This window comes from Orycteropus afer, unplaced genomic scaffold, assembly GCF_000298275.1.
Source record: "Orycteropus afer afer isolate SDZICR_OR568_19922 unplaced genomic scaffold, OryAfe1.0 scaffold00139, whole genome shotgun sequence".
Lineage (NCBI taxonomy): Eukaryota > Metazoa > Chordata > Mammalia > Tubulidentata > Orycteropodidae > Orycteropus > Orycteropus afer.
The window spans coordinates 2755574-2774815 of record NW_006921726.1 but is presented as its reverse complement, the minus strand read 5'-3'; the positions used below and the strand labels follow the sequence as shown (position 1 = coordinate 2774815).

The 19242-nt window shown below is 40.8% G+C and overlaps 1 protein-coding gene across 1 annotated transcript in view; it reads right to left on the bottom strand.

Annotated features, from left to right (window-relative positions):
• The window catches only part of CDRT1 (CMT1A duplicated region transcript 1), a 95538-nt gene extending 77980 nt beyond the window's left edge, over positions 1–17558 (bottom strand). The window contains exons 1-7 of the mRNA XM_007945584.1: positions 17054–17558; positions 9489–9630; positions 7801–7827; positions 7016–7212; positions 6789–6916; positions 4435–4557; positions 1259–1368 (exon numbers count right to left, since the gene is read on the bottom strand). Coding sequence (XP_007943775.1) covers positions 1259–1368; positions 4435–4557; positions 6789–6916; positions 7016–7212; positions 7801–7827; positions 9489–9630; positions 17054–17558 — 1232 coding nt within the window. The remainder of the gene's footprint in view (positions 1–1258; positions 1369–4434; positions 4558–6788; positions 6917–7015; positions 7213–7800; positions 7828–9488; positions 9631–17053) is intronic.
• Positions 17559–19242: the final 1684 nt, after the last annotated feature.

Here is a 19242-nt window from a genome sequence, read left to right as displayed (position 1 = left end):
TGTTGTTGTTATGTACCGTCGAGTCGGACCCGACTCATAGTGACCTCTCCTTGGGTTTCCAAGGCAGTATCACTACGGAAATAGATTGCCCCATCTTCCTTCCGAGGAGTGGCTGGTGGGTTTGAACTGCCAGCCTTCTTGTTAGCAGTTAAATGCCTTCGGCACTATGCTACCAAAGCTTACAGTTCAATAAAACAGGATTAGTTGGTTTAATTTTACCATCATAGGGTTATTAGTAAATAGGTAAAAAATGTGTAAGGCTACCAAATAATTTATTGTTCAAACCAAGATACTTTTGATGAAAACAGATACCTTTAGGAATTACCACAGAAACACAAAGTAAAATGTGATCGTTCCATATAAACAGGGATATATAGTCACTCTATATATGAGTAGCAATTCTTTACACTTTTGTCCTTGTTCCATTTGTCCTATCTAGAGTTCAATCAGTCATCAACTCTTCAAAAGAGCCCTAATCTCCCTACTGTCCATAAAAATTTAATATTGCCTCAGCTCTGTCTGCACTGTCTTTCCTCTATTGGTCTATGCTCAAGATGCAGTTTGGTAGTAAGATTTAGGGCCAAAAAGTAGAGGTAGCATTTACAATATCTGTGAATGAAGTGTAAGGTCCTCTGCCTACAGTATGGCAGAAAGTTGATTGTTAAAGTGTCTTTTTATGGAACATAACATCATTTGATGTTATACTATGCAATCATCATAAATACAATTTTTAAAATTAACATGGAAAGATATCAGCAACATTTTGTTGTAATGGGTTACAGAAATATGTATACTATAATCCCATTTCTATTTAAAATATGTGTTTATATTTCAAATAAAAATTCCAAAAGGATATATAGTAGTATTAACAATGGTTAACTCTAGGTGAAAGTTTACAAGAAATCATTGCTTTTTCTGGTCTTTGGTAGATTTTTCTTCTAATAGTCGTGTTACTTTAAAGTTATAATAAAACATTAAAGGTATTTTAAGAAAAAGGAAGATTATACATGTGAATTGTGAGAAAGATTATTGGCCAGTACAACCAAAATTATAAGGGAGAAGTATCCACCACCCACTGCTGAGAGTGGTACAAAATCAAACATTTATTCTCCAAATGAGATCTCATATTAGTTTTGTGTAGAACTTGAGGTGAGGAGAGGATTGTTCTTCCAAGTAAACAAGGGTCAGGGGAATCCTAAGATATCAATGTTAGTAATTCAAGTGTTCTGAAGACCTAAGTCCTGACCCCAGTACCTACGTATCAGACAGAATCCGAATGTTGTAGGTTCCACAGTACACATTTCTCTCCTCCATCTGGACCATCACAGTCTCCTGGTTCTGGTATGCAGTCCACAGATTGTAGTCAGTCTAACAACAAAATACTTGAAGTGAAAATACAATTCCAACTTTACTTAGAGTCTCAGAGGCTCATCCCACCAGAATCTCCCAAGGCAAGGGCAAAAAGGTCTGTGTGGTCTTGAACTTCAGGCTGTGGTTGCTGCTACATGGTAAGGGGCCAATGACCAGAAGCTAACAAGGTTAATGACTTTAAAATGTTGAGTCAAGGGTCCAAATTCTTCTATCACCTATTTGTATTATCTATGTGTTCTGATTCCACAAACTTACAAAGCTGAAGTCCAAATATCTCTCATTGCACTTCTCCCAAACCAGCTCACAAAGGGTATGCCCACAAAATAAAGTCACAAGTGTCCTTTGACTGACCTTTTCACTGGAGTGAAGGTTTTTCATTTATATTGTATGTATCAGACAGTACAGAGCATACTCATGGGAAGTCAAGATGCATGTGGAATTATTGCTACATACTCTATGCATTGCTCCTCAAAGTTTTCATAGTCTTCAAACTTGATTTGTCCTTATAGTTGCCACACAAAGTAGATCACTTGTCCCACCCAATATTCTCATCATTTTACAGATAAAGATCTGGGACCCGGAAAAGGGAGATAAATTTTATCAGGTTTCAACAGGATACTTCCCTCCTTTTCTCAATTCTTTTTACCTTCTTTCCTTTCTGGCTCTATCGCACACTTTATTGCATGTCAGGCATATTAAATTCTGGCGTCAATGACTGAGCTCCCTGTTCCATTCTTCTTCCTAACCATACTCTCTGCTCTCAAATAGTAAATAACAGTTATGCTATACTAGCAGGAAAGAAATAACATGGTGAGTTTATCATGAAAGAATAGAAGACCACAGCATCATGTTTGCATTTGGGAGATCTCTTGGGTGCCTCTCTCCCTAAATCTCCTTCCAAACCTTCGCCTTCTCCTCCATGTCTTTACTTTCTTCCTTGAAATGCCCAGTTTCCTTCTTATCCTTTAAGCAAGTAGTGATGCCCACCTAGAAGTCTCTCTCTATAAGAATCCACCAACCTGCCTCCTCCCCTCCTGTGTCCAAACAGCTCTTCATATCCCAGCTTGAATTAGTGAGAAGCTTTCCTGACTGCTCACTGCTCAGGCTGGAATTCCTTGGCCCTTGTTCATCTCCCAAATTTTGAGAACCCTAGAAACAACATGGTGGAGTCATTGAGAGTAAAAAGATCTGGGTTCAAATCCCATCTCTGCCACTGACCACCTATGATTGGACAAGTTCACTACCATCATAGCCTTTATGTCCACATTCATAAACTAAGAGCAATGACACCTGGTTGACCTATAGTGAAGACCAAGTAAATAATGTATATAAGCCCTTGGTACCATGTCTAGCATACTGCTTTAGGTCAATAGAGAGTACTCAATTACCATCCCTAAGAGTAACTTCACATGTTCTCTTCTAGTCTCCACATTGCTTTACCTGTTTCACCCTCCCCTTTCTTAAATCATAAATTCCTAGAAATCACTTCTGAGTCATCCTGTTTGACAGACTAACTGAATGATCCAGAAAGATAGGTGTTAGTTTTGTTATCCTTAAAAGAATACTAGACTTGGAAGTAGCATGTCTCCATCATCACTCAAGTGGCTATGAGATCTGAACCTCTCTGAGCCTCATTTCTTCATCTATGAAATAAGTGAATCGACCACCTCAGAGATCAAAAATTGCAGGTCAGATGAGGTCCACAAATGTGTTTTCTTTGGCCCACATAAAAAACACCAAAACCAAACTCACTGCCGTCGAGTTGATTCTGACTCATAGCAACTCTCCCTTGGGTTTCCAAGGTGTTATCCCTATGGAAGTAGATTGCCCAGTCTTCCTTCCAAGGAGTGGCTGGTGAGTTTGAACCGCCAGCCTTCTGGTTAGCAGTTAAATGCCTTACGCACTATACCAGCAGAGCTCCCACATAGTGTTTATAAATTTTTTTAATTGGTTGCCAGCATTAAAGAAAAGCAAAATATTTCACATAATCATCCAGATTTCTGTCTTCTCTTGAAAGCTCAGATTGTATAGTCCCATGTGGCAACAATTAGCTGTAACTGAGTAGCAAGTCTTCCCTTCAGATGAGAAGTTATCACTTTAACTCACAATGGTTCTGTAACTCTTTGCTGGTCACATCCAGACCACCTTACTAATTTGTGAGACCTGTCTAGCCCCTACAGACACAAACTAGATGATTTCTCAGGATGCTTCTATTTCTAAGATTTGAATTTATACCACACAACTAATTTATGGGAAGACAGAATCAAACTACCCTTCATTAAGCATCTATTTTGCAGTAGTTAGGGATAATTCAACAAAGAAGGACCTTGAGCAGAGAGAAGGATATAGGGGGCATGTGTTTTTAGGAATGATCATCATGCCTGAGTGGACAGAGCTTAGAGATGAAAGAGTTTTCCATTTACTTTTCTTCATTTTTTCCCAAGAATTGGTGGAGATGTCTATAGGTAAGTAACTCTCCCCTTGCATAATGGAACCAGAATGAACCTGTAAGTGAGGTTCCCAAGGCAGTATCACTACAGAAGTAGATTGCCCAAACTTCTTTCCTAGGAGCGGCTAGTAGGTTTGAACCAGCAGCTAAGTGAGAGGTAGGAAAGCTTAATTTATTCTAGGCTTTGGACATATTTGACCAGCCAGGCCTTTCCCATGTCCTTCTCATTCCTTTGCAACAGAGTCTTGATACATGGGTTATAGGGGTTGAGGAGAATCCCAGCTATGGCTGACATGGCTTCTGGCTTCTGAGGTCTCTACTAGCTGACTTGGTAGCACGGACATACAATGTGCAGAAGGGATGTAAGGTAAGGAAGAACCCTGAAAGAACAACCAAATCAGATAAGGAATATGAGGCTGGAGAAGAGGAAGTGACTTTCTTAAGGCCACATAGCTTGTGGGTAGCAATCCAGAATTCTGGTCTCCCCAGGGAATGTTGCCTGTCATGACCCTATGTCCTTATGGGAGAGCTGAGTCATTATGGGGAGTACTTAGCCTTCAATGGCCAATAAGAACATGACACAGCTACTTGCCCCAGATACCATTGGAACATACCTTTGTTCTCAGCTTCCATTTCTGGTTTTTCACACGCATGCGCTTCCCATCATCTGCCATTTTAGGAACTGGGATTGAAAGCTTATTGGCGTAATTAGGATCTATACCCTTAGTGTAAGTACCCTGAAAACAAACAAACAAACAGAAAATGGCTATTCTTGGTTCCTACAGGAGGAAGGAGAAAAAGCTAGTTCTCAGCAAGATTGGAAAGATACACCTACTGTCTGCAGAGTGTACTGGGTGACACTGTTAGTAAGGATGACATCAAAATGACTGTTTATAGAAATTTTGTATGGTATTTAATCAGAAATTTATTATTTTTTTGATAAAAATATTCCTGTAATTAGTTATAACAACAAAAACATTTTTCATAAGCTCAGCTTACATTTATCAATATACTTACAAGGCTAAAACCCTATGCTAATTTACTTTTTAAATCTTCTAATGTGCCCAGGTCAGAGCTGTCATTATTACTCAATTACAATAACACTTCTAATCATGTGTTTTTTTCTGCATGTACTACAAGCATGTGCTGTTTTTTTTGTTGTTGTTGTTGCTGCTGATTGTTTTTATAGTCACTGATCTTGTCATATTTTCTTGTGTTTTAGCTACAATATTGTGGCAATTACTATTCAGGAACTTATATCAATAACTTTTTTGAGAATGAAGTAGTAATTAAAGGAGAAAACTAAAAATAGGCTTCTACTCAGTTACTAATAATGTAATTAATAATGTTGTAATTCAACGTAGAAAGATTTTACAAAATAATTTTGTTGTTAGTATTCACTTAATTTAAGAAATATTACATTTAAGGAATTTACAACTATGTTTATTGAATATTATTCTATGATTAAAATTGATAATAAACATTACTAAGGATTCAGTATGGTCCAGTATAGAAGGAACTCCATGGAGAGGGAGATGACACCAACCCGAGTGATACCACTGGGCTTTAAAGAACAAATTAATTTTCTCACAGTTCTGGAGGCTAAAAGTCCAAACAAGGGTCTGTTGTTGTTGTTGTTGTTATGTGCCGTTGAGTCGGACCCGACTCATAGCAACCCCTCCTTGGGTTTCCGAGGCAGTATCACTACGGAAGTAGATTGTCCCATCTTCCTTCTGAGAAGTGGCTGGTGGGTTTGAACCGCCAGCCTTCTGGTTAACAGTCAAGTGCCTTAGTCACTATGCTACCAGAGCTCCATGTCAATTCCTTCCGTGTTGATAGCCCAGGTCATTCCTTTGTTCTTTGACTATCATTAAGTGGCACCTGTCTCAGTGTGTGTGTGTGTGTGTGTGTGTCTAATCTCTTACTTATAACGCAGAAGTGATTACTTTTAAAACCTGCTCCGCTTGGGTATGATCTAATTAACATAATAAGAAAGCCTTATTTCAGACAGGATTACAACCACAGGTGTAAGGGTTAGAATTCCAACACATACTGTGGAGGAACACAATATACGATGTTGAGTAAGCTCTGGCTAAGTCAGGGAGGCCTGCGCCTGGCCAGTTATGCCAGTAGTGTGTGAAGACTGAACTGAGGAGGATAATTACTATCAAATGACTGGAGAAAGAACAACAACAGACGGTCAGACTGTGGTCTGGAAAATGCCTGCTTCTTTCCATTCTGTCTCATCTACCTGTGCTGGGAAAAATCCAAGCTACTGAGAATCCATGGTTTAGGGTTTAGGCTTGAAGCTAGAAACAGAGAAGTAAAAATGCCAGAGGTACTATACAGGGAAAAATTCCATTTAACTTAAAAATATACTATGTGGCCTTGTGAGCCTGGTGGCATAATGGCTAAGTGCTCAGCTGCTAACCAAAAGGTTGGTGGTTTGAACCCACCCAGCAGCTCCGTGGGAGCAAGACCTGGTGATCTGCTCCTATAAAGATTATAGCCTAGAAAACTCTGTGGGGCAGTTCTACTCTGTCACATGGGGTTGCTATGAGTTGAAATCAACTCAATGGCTCCTAACAACAAAAACAACAAACATTCATATACTAAATGAGGCTGATCCAGAAACACATTCATGGCTTTCTTATTGTCTAGGCTGCACTACAGCTATCTGGAAAAAAATTTCTCTGCTTTGTGAGATTTTGGAGAAGCTCTGCCTCTCTGTTCCTGAGTTTTATATGCATGTAGTCTCTGCTAGATACACAGACAATGAGAGAATAAACAATGATTAACAGGAATTCCAGACAAAAAGGGAAGCAATTGCTAAAGCTGACGAAGCAAATGTGAGGAGCAGAAGGTCAGCTAAAGGAAGACCAGGAGGAGTGAAAGGCTCATAGTCAGGCCAACCTCAACATGGGATTTAGACTGGTCTCCAGGTCTTTCCCTCCCAGAAGGGAAGTACCTGTAAGACGGCCACCTGGTTCTGAATGAATGTGTGCATTGAAAGGTCCATCTTGACCTGATGTGTCAGTGTTGCCCAGTGCTGGCTCACAGAAGCACACCTGTTCAGGGTGTTTTTATCCAGCATACCTGAGAAAAAAAGAAAGAAAAATAAGGTGGACCTGGGAACCTCAGCACTGAAGGGAAAGGAAAGGTCTCTTGAGGAATCCCCCAACTTCCCCAGCATACTTAGAATGTACTTGGAGAGGTGGATGGGCAGGTGGCGGATAAAGTCCCGGTATTGGCTGAACCCTGAAGATAGGTCCCCAACAGCACCCAGGTCAAGCAGCAGATTGAAGGGAAGGCCACCTGCCTTTGGCACACCTGCTTTTCTGGAAAATAGCCTGTTCATCTCGGAAATACACTGAAGTGAACGCTTCCATTTCCTCTCTAGAGTAAAACCAGAGAAAGATGCATTGTTGGGTTGTCTCTTTTGTAACACCAGGCTAAGAAAAAGTCCTCAAAAAAGGCTTTGCCCCAAAATAAACCTCATCAGAGGTTACCCTTATTTTTGTCATTTCTTCTGACACAAGAAAATAGAACCTCTTGAACCAAATATACAAGTACTTCTCAGCCTTCCCAGCTCAAGGAGATATCTATAGTATCACAATCTGCAATGCTCAGGGGAAGTGGCTTCATGTCTGTGATTTCCTTTAAAATATTCTAACTAGAAATTTTTAAAAACAATTTTAAAAGACAGGGATGAATGAAATAAGATTGGTAAAATGCTGATAATTACCAAAGCTGTGTGATGGGTACATGGATGCTTATTCTACTAGTCTCTCTACTTTTGAAATTGGAAATGTCCCATGTAAAAAAAATTTTAAAAATCAATACTTCGTGTTTCCTATCATTATTTCATGTATAAGTGTTGATTCAAAATCCAATTTGGGAAGGCCTTCACACCAGTGTCCAAATTCCCGTTTGCTTTTGATTTTCCTCAAGACTGACTCTTATGCTGCAAAAATAGCCACTTATTTTGGTTCTTTAAAGAGCCCAGCCTAAGATAGGGTTGAATTCTACAGGAGTCCACCATGCAAGATCTCAGGAACCAGATGGTGGATTATGGCCTGTGCAGAGGGAGACTTCAAAGGAAACCCTTTGGGAATTTCCCTTCTTATCCATATTTTTAGGTGTCTCTTGGAGGCATCATGTTGGAAAGGTGAAAGCATGGTGCATTACAGTGAATTAGTTGGTATGGCTTTTCTAGCCATACTCTTTGTAACCCACACTGGATTACTGGGTGGGTGGGAGGGACCATGCAAATAAGGTATGTAGAACTCTGATGTTTGGATTGGTTAGTTTTGACACTCTGCCAGCCTTAAAATGAGCCCTCCTAGAGTCAGAGAGGGAGCTCTGATAGCATAGTGCCTAAGGCACTTGACTGCTAACCAGAAGGCTGGTGGTTCAAACCCACCAGTCATTCCTCGGAAGGAAGATGGGGCAATCTATTTCCATGGTGATACTGCCTCAGCAACCCAAGGAGGGGTCACTATGAGTCGGGTCCGACTCGACGGTACATAACAACACAACAACGAGGCAGAGAGGAGCTCTGGTGGTATAATGCTTAAGGCATTTGACTGCTAACTCCTCAGAAGGAAGATTGGGCAAACTAGTTCCATAGGGATACCACCTTGGAAACCCAAGGAGGGGTCACTATGAGTTGAATCAACTTGACTGCAGTGAGTTTGGAGTTTTGGTTAGAGGCAGAGAGGAGATCTCATTGCCATCGAGAAAGAAGAGCTGGAAATGAAGTAGAGTGCATCCTTGGACCCAAGATCTCTGCACTGGATCTTCTTGGCAGAGATGCATGGCAGAGAGAGATATCCCAGCAGAGAGCTGCCCTGGCAGAGATAGATGCCCCAGCAGAGAGAAACAGTCGCAGTGGAGCCAAGAGGTACAAGACAGAGTGGAGGGTTAACCTGGCCCAGAGAGCAAGAAAGCTGAGTGCCCTTGGGCAGAAGGCTGGCTGATGGAGTGGGGGACACGCAGGTGTACTTATTAGCAGAGCAAGAAGAGCTTTGTAACACTTGCCAAAGCAGGACAGAGGCCAGACCGAGAGGCCAAGGACCGGAGAGGGATGCCTGAGGGCACAGCAGAGGGGAAACTGTCCTGATCGAATAACTGTATCCTGAGCATGTTCCTGAACCTGAATTGTAGCCTGTTACTTCCCTAATAAAACCCACAATCATGAATATTATCTGTGAGTTCTGTGTGGCCATTGCAGTGAATTCTCAAATGCAGCAGAGAAGTAGTGAGTGCCATGGGAGGGATGGTTGGTGTCAGAATTGGTAAAAGTCTGGAGGGTGGTGGTATGTCTGGCTTCATAGAAATAAGCCTTGGGTGGCTGATGGTGATTGTGTTTTCTTCTTGTGAAGTTTGAGGAGGTCAGAAGATGCCAGCTCATTGCCCTTTTGCACATGGGCTGTCCAATTTTAATCCTTGCTTCTCTCCTTAGCAGCTGTGAGGACTGAATGAGGACATAAATATCAAAGAACACTTTGTGTTAAATGAATGTTAGTTCCCCAAATCTGCTATCCCCAGATGCTATTGTCCTGCCAACCTCCAAATCTATTGGTACTTCCCAATCTCAAATATATTTCTTTTCTCCCTAAAAGCTTACTTACCAGTAATCAATGCTGCTTCACCCACATTTTCAGGCAAGCTTTCTTTTCCTGGGGTCTTGGACAAAGGGAAGGATGTTTGCCTGGTTCTGGCTGCCCAATAAACATGTGAGGTCTCAGATTTGGAGTTGAAATCTTTCTCAGGGAAGAAAAACATATCTGTAGAGTCTTTATCAAGCCCTGGAAGACAAAGGACCAAGATAAGTGTGCTCTTTAAGCAGGTATGTGGAAGAAAAAGAGGTGAAGATAAATGTTTTGACTTGCTTCCTTTAAAATATACACAAAATGAACTATCCCAGTTATATCTATTTTTATCTGGGACTTCCAAGTTACTGTGCAAAATTCTCAGCAAGTGCCCAATTTAGACTTTGCCAACCCACCTATAAGGCAAAATTTACTGGAGCTCTACGTACAGCAAGAGAGACTAAGATAGCTATGGGTAGGAGCTAGAAGAGGGATCACTTTTCTGTTGTTCTTGCTTAATTTTCTTCAATGAGACATCAGACAATGTATTGCACAGGATAAATCTGCTGCAAAAGACCTCTTTAAAGTGATGAAGAGCAAAGATGTCTCTTTGAAGATTAAGGTGCACCCACCTTGGTATTTTCAATCGCCTCATATGCATGTGAGAGCTGGACAATGAATAAGGAAGACTGAAGAAGAGTTGATTTTGAGTTGTGGTGTTGGCAAAGAATACTGAAAGTATCATGGACTGCCAAAAGAACTAACAAATCTGTCCTGGAAGAAGTGCAGCCAGAATGCTCCTTGAAAGTGAGACTGGCCAGACTTCATCTCACTTACTTTGGTCATGTTGTCAGAAGGGACTGTTCCTGGGAGAAAGATATCATGCTTGGTAACATGGCAGGTCAGCAAAAAAGGGGAAGGCCCTCAATGAGATGGATTGACACAGTGGCTACAATGATGGGCTCAGGTATAGAAACAATTGTGAGGCTGGCACAGGTCTAGGCAGTGTTTTGTTCTGTTGTACAGAGGGTCACTATGAATCAGAGCTGACTTGATGGCATCTAACAAGAACAACAACATTTATTGAATTGTGATCTCCGCAAAATGTGTTGGAATCCTAATCCCTACATTTGTGAATGTATCCTATGTGGAAATAGGGATTTCTTTGCTATGTTAATGAGGCTGGGTCAATGTAGGGTATGTCCTAAACCTAATCACTTCTGAGCTATTTAAAAAAATAATAATAGATTAGATCCAGAAGGAAGCACAAATGAGAGGAAGACAGATGCTGTGGAACCATGGAAGACCAGAAATATAAAAGCTGTGACAAAATTTTTCCCACAAAGCTGACACAAAGAACACCTTCCTCTATAGCCTGTGCCCAGAATTAGAATTTCTACCTCCTAAACTTTGAGCAAATAAATTTCTGTTCTTTAAAGCCACACATTTCTGGTATTTCTGTTATAGCAGCACTTGGAAACTAAGATACTATGCTTGTGCTAAGTAGAAATTTTTAATTTTTCAGAATGAAGTTCATCTAGGATAAGGTGGTTGTGTTGCCACACCTGAAATTGGACTCATACAACTCCATTATAATCAACTCCTGTTGTGGGGAATAACAGTCTTTGAGAAGGAACCATAGAGCACTGCATGTTTGTATACTCATCTGGCAATGTTGGTCCCCTTCCCCTGGCGGAAGGATAGTGCTACACAATGAAAGATGCTCAGGAGGAGAATGTTTGTTCTCAACCTACTTTCTGGGTGAGCTTGGCCAAGTTACTTCCTGGACTTGTGATTCTTTATGCATAAAATTAAGGAATAGGACTGGCTGATTTCTAATCTAAAATTTAGACACTAGGGTTCTCTGATATTTTTTACCACTTCCTGATCCAGATCATAATTCTTTGACACACCAAAGGAATCAAGTGACAAATGGTGATCTGATTGGAATCTTTGGATGGGCAAATGATTAGAGCACTCAGTTGCTAACCAAAAGATTGGAGATTCCAGTCTCCTCAGAAGCATCTCAGAAGAAAGGACTGGCAGTTTCCTTCTGAAAAATCAGCCATTGAAAACCCTAGAGTAGAGTGCAGCTCTACTCTGACACACATAGGGGTGCCATGAATCATAACAGACTTGACAGGAACTGATTTTTAATTTCCCCTAGATTATCTAGCTTTAAAATTCTTTAGACATCCTTATATTACACATATGACCACAACTCAGGTCACATTGGCCATGAGAATTTGCAGCTTCAAGAGCTCAAACTCTACCTCTGAAACTATTTCCCTGAGATAATCTTTAAATCTTAAACCAAAAATATTCCTGAAGTCTTCTTAAGACCACACAGTAGTTTATCTTAGCTAGTAAAGAAAACCTGCTTCAATCTCTTTCAAGATCTATATATATGGGACCAAATTGACAACTGAAAAAATTAGATAGGAATTTGTCTAATTTATCTAATCTGGTAGTGTAGTGCCGAAAGCACTTGATTGCTGACCAGAAGGCTGGCAGTTCAAGCCCAACAGCCACTCTTTGGAAGGAAGATGGGGCAATGTACTTCTGTAGTGATACTGCCTCAGAAACCCAAGGAGGGGTCACTATGAGTCGGCTCTGACTTGATGGCACATAATAACAACAACAACAACAATGCCTTTAGATGGCAGGCCCCACCCCAAGAGACAAGAAGCAGGGGGAAAACCCAGGGACGACAGAGCCATGGAACCCAGGTAAGGGGAGGGAGACAAGGCCCCACCCTAAGGGGCAGGAAACAGGGAAAAACGGGGGATGAGAGAGCACCACGGGATCCAGTTAAGGGGAGGGTGGAGAGGTTTCAGACAGCTGAGAGAGACAAACTTGTCAGTCAGTTTGTCCTACTAAGGTGGCTTACATGTTGCTGTGAGGCTTGAGGCAGTGCCACTGGTGTTTCAAACCCCAGCAAGATTGCACATGGTGCACAGGTTTCAACACAGCTTACAGATTGAGACAGACAAGGCAGAAGGAAGAAGCTATCCACTTCTCAAATAATTGGCCTGGGAAAACCTTCTGAATAGCACAGAAACACTGTGTGATACATTACTAGGCAACTTCATGAATAGACCAGAAACACTATCCGATACAGTGCAGGAAGACCAGCCCTTAGGTAGCAAGGCACTCTAAGTGCGACTGGAAAAGAGCTCTCCTCAGAGTAGAACCAACCTTAATGATACAGATAAAGCAAAGCTCTTGGGACCTCCATTTGCTAATGTGGCACAATTCAAATAGAAGAGAAACAGCTGCAAACATCCATTAATAATTGAATCATGGAATGTATGAAGTATGAATCTAGGAAAATTGGAAGTTGTCAAAAATTAAATGGAATGCATAAAGATTGATATCCTAGGCATTAGTGAGTTGAAATGGACTGGTTTTGGCCATTTTGAGTTAGATGATCATATGATCTACTATGCCAGGCATGACAATTTGAAGAGGAATGGCATGGCATTCATCATCACAAAGGATGTTTCAAGATCTGTCCTAAAGTACAATGCTGTCAGTGATATGGTAATATCCGTACACCTACAAGGAAAACCAGTTAATACTACTATTATTCAAATTTACCCACCAATCACCAACACCAAAGATGAGAAAATTTAAGATTTTTTATCAACTTCTGCAGTCTGAAATTGATTGAACATGCAATCAAGATGTGTTAATTATCACTGGTGACTGGAATGCAAAAGTTAGAAACAAAGAAAAATCACCGGTAGTTGGAAAATTTGGCCTTGATGATAGAATTAATGCTGGAGATCGCATGATAGAATTTTGCAAAACCAACAACTTATTCATTGTAAATAACTTTTTTCAACCACACAAACGGTGGCTAAACACATGGACTTCACCAGGTGGAATACACAGGAATCAGATTGACTACATCTGTGGAAAGAGGTGTTGGAAAAGCTCAATATCTTCAGCCAAATCAAGGCCAGGAGCTGATTGTGCAATAGACCATCAACTGCTCATCTGCAAGTTCAACTTGAAGTTGAAGATAATTAAAGCAAGTCTATGAGAGCCAAAATGACCTTGAATATATCCCTCTTGAATTTAGAGACCATCTAAAGAATAGATTTGATGCATTGAACACTAATGACCAAACACCAGAAGAATTATGGGATGATATCAAGAACATCATCCATGAAGAAAACAAGAGGTCATTAAAAAGACAAGAAAGGAAGAAAAGACCAAAATGGATGTCCGAAGATACTCTGAAACTTGCCCTTCAGCAGAGAGTAGCTAAAGCAGATAGAAGAAATAACAAGATAAAAGAAATAACAAGATAAAAGAATAGAAGATTTCAAAGAACAGCTCGAGCAGACAAAGCCAATTACTATAATGAAATGTGCAAAGACCTGGAGTTAGAAAACCGAAAGGGAAGAAGACACTCAGCATTTCTCAAGCTGAAAGAATTGAGGAAAAATTTTAAGCCTTGAGTTGCAATATTGCAAGATTCTATGGGCAAAATATTGAATGATGCAGGAAGCATCAAAAGAAGATGGAAGGAATACACAGAGTCATTGTACCAAAAAGACCTGGTCGATCTTCATCCATTTCAGAAAATAGCATATGATCAAGAACCAATGGTATTGAAGGAAGAAGTCAAAGCTGCACTGAAGGAACTGGTGAAAAAGAAGGCTCCAGGAATTGACAGAATACCCATTGAGCTGTTTCAACAAATGGATGCCCCGCTGGAGGCACTCACTTGGCTATGCCAAAAAATTTGGAAGACAGCTACCAGGCCAACTGCCTGGAAGAGATCCATATTTGGACCCATTCTAAAGAAAGGTGATCCCACAGAAAGTGGAAATTGTCGAATAATATCATTAATATCACATGCAAATAAAATCTTACTGGAGATAATTAAAATATGGTTGCAGCAATATATTGACATAGAACTTCCAGAGGTGTAAGCTGGATTGAGAATAGGATGTGAAACGAGGGATATCATTGCTGATATCAGATGGATATTGGCTCCAAACAAAGAATACCAGAAAGATGTTTATGTGTGTTGTAGTGACTATGCAAAAGCATTTGATTGTGTAGATCATAACAAATTATGGGTAAAATTGAGAAGAATGGGAATTCCCAAACACTTAATTGTACTCATGAGGAACCTGTACATAGACCAGGAGGCTGTCATTCAAACAGAACAAGGGGACACCGCATGGTTTAAAATCAAGAAGAGAGTGTATCAGGGTTGCATCCTTTCACCATACTTTAATCTATACACTGAGCAAATTATCTGAGAAGCTGGACTATATGAAGAAGAACATGGCATCAGGCTTGGAAGAAGAATCATTAACAACCTGTGATATGCTGATGACACAACCTTGCTTGCTGAAAGTGAGGATGACTTGAAGCACTTACTGATGAAGATTGAAGAATACAGTCTGCAGTATGGATTATATCTCAATATAAAGAAAACAAAAATCCTCACAACTAGACCAATAAGCAGCATTGTGATGAATGGAGAAAAGATTGAAGTTGTCAAAGACTTCACATTGCTTGGTTCTACAATCGATGCCAATGGAAGCAGCAGTCAGGACATCAGACAAAGTATCGCCCCAGCCACTCCTCGGAAGGAAGGTTGGGCAATCCTACTTCCGTAGTGATACTGCCTCGGAAACCCAAGGAGGGGTCGCTATGAGTCAGGGCCGACTCGACGGCACATAACAACAACAACAACATAGCACTAGGCAAGTTGGCTGCAAAGGACCTCTTTCAAGTGCTGAGGAGCAAGGACGTCTTCTTGAGGACTAAGTTGTGCCTGACACAAGCCATGGAAATTTCAATCACCTCATTGCATGTGAGACCTGGACAATGCATAAGGAAGACTGAAGAAAAGTTAATGCCTTTGAGTTGTGGTCCTGGTGAAGAATGCTGAAAGTGCCATGGACTGCTAAAAGAACTAACAGATCTGTCCTAGAAAAAGTGCAACTGGAATGCTCCTTGGAAACAAGAATAGCCAGACTTCATCTCACCTACTTTGGTCATGTTGTCAGAAGGGACCATTCCCTGGAGAAGGATGTCATGCTTGGTAAGGTGGAGGCTCAACAAATGAGGGGAAGGCCCTCAACGAGATGGATTGACATAGTGGCTGTGGCAATGGGCTCAAGTATAGCAAGGATTGTGGAGCTAGTGTGGGACTGGGCAGTGTTTCATTCTGGTGTGCATAAGGTTGCTATGAGTCAGACACAACTCTATGGTAACCAAAGAACAAGAACAACAATGCCCTTAGGGGGCAGTGAATTTATGTTAACGGGGGAGGAACAACTCAGGAAAAGAAGGTGAGAATGGTTGCACAACTCAGAGTGTAATCAATGTCACTGAATTGTACACGCAAAAACTATTGAACTGGTATATGTTTTGCTATATATTCTCAACAACAACAATAAAATAAATGAAATTTTAAAGAAGAGCTCCAACTCTGAAACTCCTCCATGTGACTACTCCCTCCCTGGTTTCTCTCATATCACTTCCTATGAAACTTGTGCTTCCCTACACCAGACGTTCCTCTCCTGGACCCCTCCCTTATCTTTAAGTCTCTTGCTTCCCTTCTGGTTCCTTTTGCTTCAGGTTTGATCCAGCTGGCCAAACATTTCTGATATGCTCTCACTGATACTCGAGACTTCTAGGTTCTAAAAGTGTTGCCCCTCCTTGGGTTTCCAAGGCAGTATCACTACGGAAGTAGATTGCCCAACCTTCCTTCTGAGGAGTGGCTTGTGGGTTTGAACCGAACTTGTTAGAAGTGCAAAATCTCAGGCCCCACTTCAGACTTACGGAGTCAGAAGCTCTGGGGGCAGAGACCAGTAATCTGTGTTTTAAGAAACTCTCCTGGTTATTTTGAGACAAGCTAAAGCTTGAGAACCACTTCCTTAGATATACTTTACTCTAGCTATCTCCAGGCTTGCATAAACCCCACCTCAACGTTTGAATTGGTGCACCAACAAGAAAGCTGGTGGAAGGAATGAATAAAACCCTGAATTTGAATCACTTGACCTGGTTTCTGTACAGTGCAGCTAAAAGGAAAAACAATTTAATAGCTTCCCCCCTCCATCTCTCCCAGGAGACCCTTGGTGGTGTTTAACGTGTTTGGCTGCTAACCAGGGGTGCCTCAGGTCTGGTGATCTACTTCTGAAAAATCAGCCATTGAAAACGCTACGATGCACAGTTCTACTCTGACACACTTGGAGTCACCATGAGTCAGAATTGACTTGATGGTAACTAATTATTGGCTACATCCCTCCCAAACCCAAACCAATCCCTAATGCAGGAGCCACACTGGCATTCTGTAGTCAGAAGATCAGCCATTTCTGGACCTAAGGGATACAGAAATCCTAAATGCTTTACAGTTTTAAGTTCTGTACTTCCTTCTGCATTTGTCATTTTATAATCTTTCCAGAAGGAACTCGCAGTCAGCAATTTCTCCTTTGGTAAACAGGATCAGGTGTCAAGACAAGGAGACAGAAGGAGCCTTACTCTGAATTCTAGAAGATACCCATCTACCTAAGCTTGCCCACACCTCTGGTCCCTTCCCAGGCTCCAAAAGTCTTGGTTTCTGGTCTTGGAGAGCCCTATGTTCTCTACCTGTGGCCCTGCTTACCTACGACAGTGTTCCGCTCTTTCAGAAACAGGACTCTGATCACATTAGCAGCAGTGAGCAGTAACTTGGGGTCACACATCTGCAGCAGCAAAAGAGTGTAATTTGCCTTGGTCCGGTGGGTGCTACTCCCAAACCAGCACAAGATTTCCTTCATCTTCTGTTCCACTGTTTTATCCAACATTTGATTGAAGGAGGACTTCACAGTTTTCCCTTCTTTCCTGTTGAGGTGGATTCGGGACCTATTATATATTAAATCTTTCCCTTGTGTGGTAAGAAGGATGTTTTGGAAATAGTGTAACAAATATAAGCTATTTAACTGCTTCAGAATGCTAACTAGAAACCTCCTCTGCGATACTTCACTGATTCTTCGGAACCACTCTTTGGTAGAGAAGATTTTCCAGGCCAAAACACACGTTTCGCACTTCTGGCACACAGGGACAGAATCATTTCTCTTCTCACAACTGAAATACGGGGCGTTTTTGAATCTTGAGTCCAGGTTTTCCATGATGCCAAGATAGCAAGTTCATTTTATTCTTGCCCATCAGCAACTCCACCAAAACTCTAGGGGTACAGGAGAGACTGATAAATACCACAGTTGAGCCTTTTCGATTATAAACATCTCCCAGAGAAAACATAAAACACTGCGATGGATGGAAATCTCATCCCTCCCAGAAACTGCCGGTAGAAGTCTGGTTTTCTGTACTGACTTCCTAGGGAACATGGTTTTACCGTAAGTCTCCTAAACCTGGCACTGTTTATGAGGAGACAGTTGCTGTATTCTCTCTAAGAGCTGGTAATCTTGTTTCCAGAACAACAGCGTTGGTGTTAGTCAAAGTAATATATGGACTCTTTTTAAAGGAAACTGGTGGAAGCTTCAATTGTTTTTATGGCAGTGACATCTACATATATACAAAAAAATAATAAAAAAAAAGGACCTCTGCTGGCATAGTGCCTAAGGCATTTGACTGCTAACCAGAAGGCTGGTAGTTTATGTTTATATTCATTTTCTTAAATCATCACAAAAGTAAAAACACAAATGTTTACTATAAATTTAAGTTATCTAACTGCTTCAGAATACTAAGCAGAAAGCTCTGCAATGACCATTCCTTGATGGAGAATATCTCCCTAGGCCTGAGAATGTATTTGGGAATTTCCAACCCCAAATACTTAAGTGGCAGTACAGTTTAAGAGTTAAGAGTAAGGGATCTGGAGTCAGAATCCTAGGTTTGAATACCAGCCCAGCTGCTTACTAACTATGTAAATGTGGTCAGGTTACTTAGTCCTCTGTAGTTCAGTTCCTTCATCTATAAAATGGACATAGTGATAGTTTTACAGAGCTATTTCATAGAGCTCTTGCAAGGATTACATGAGATGTTATATGAAAAGTGCTTAGAGATTGTCTGGTACGTATTTGTTATTGTTGTTAGTTGCCATAGAGTGAACAACAACTCATAGAGACCTTTTGTGTAACAGAATGAAATGTCAGTCCTGCACCATCTTCATGATAATGCCTTCCAACGTAAGGACTCATCTTCCAGCACTATATGGGACAATATTCTGTTGTGATCCACAGGGTTTTCATTGGCTAATTTTCAGACATAGATCTCCAGGCCTTTCTTCCTAGTTTATCTTAGTCTAGAAGCTCCACTAAACCTCTCCACCACCAGTGACATTGCTGATATTTGAAATACTGGTGGCATAGCACCCAGTATCACAGCAACCCAAGCCACCACAGTAGGAGAAGCTGAAAGATAGGTGGTGAGTACGTATTTAGCCCTCAATAAATGCCTTATTATCTTATTATCTTCTTATTCTTATTATTAATATTATTATTATTGTCTTATTATCACCTTTATCATTATGATCATTGTTCCGAACAAACAACGTCCACTGTGTGTATATACATACATTGAGACACATGTAAAGAAATAATGTGTGCTTTTAAAGGAAAAACTACATGAAAGTATAAGTCTTATGTGTTTGTGATTCCTTTGATTCTTTTTTTTTTTTATTATTATTTTGATTTGGGTGAAGATTTACAGAGCAAATTCACTTTTCATACAGCAGTTCACATATACTTTGTCTCATGTCATTGACCACAATTTACCACAATGCAACAGCTCCCCTCCCACTTCCTCCTCATAGTTACCTCTTCCCAGTGTCCATCCCTCCATACTCTCCTGCCACCT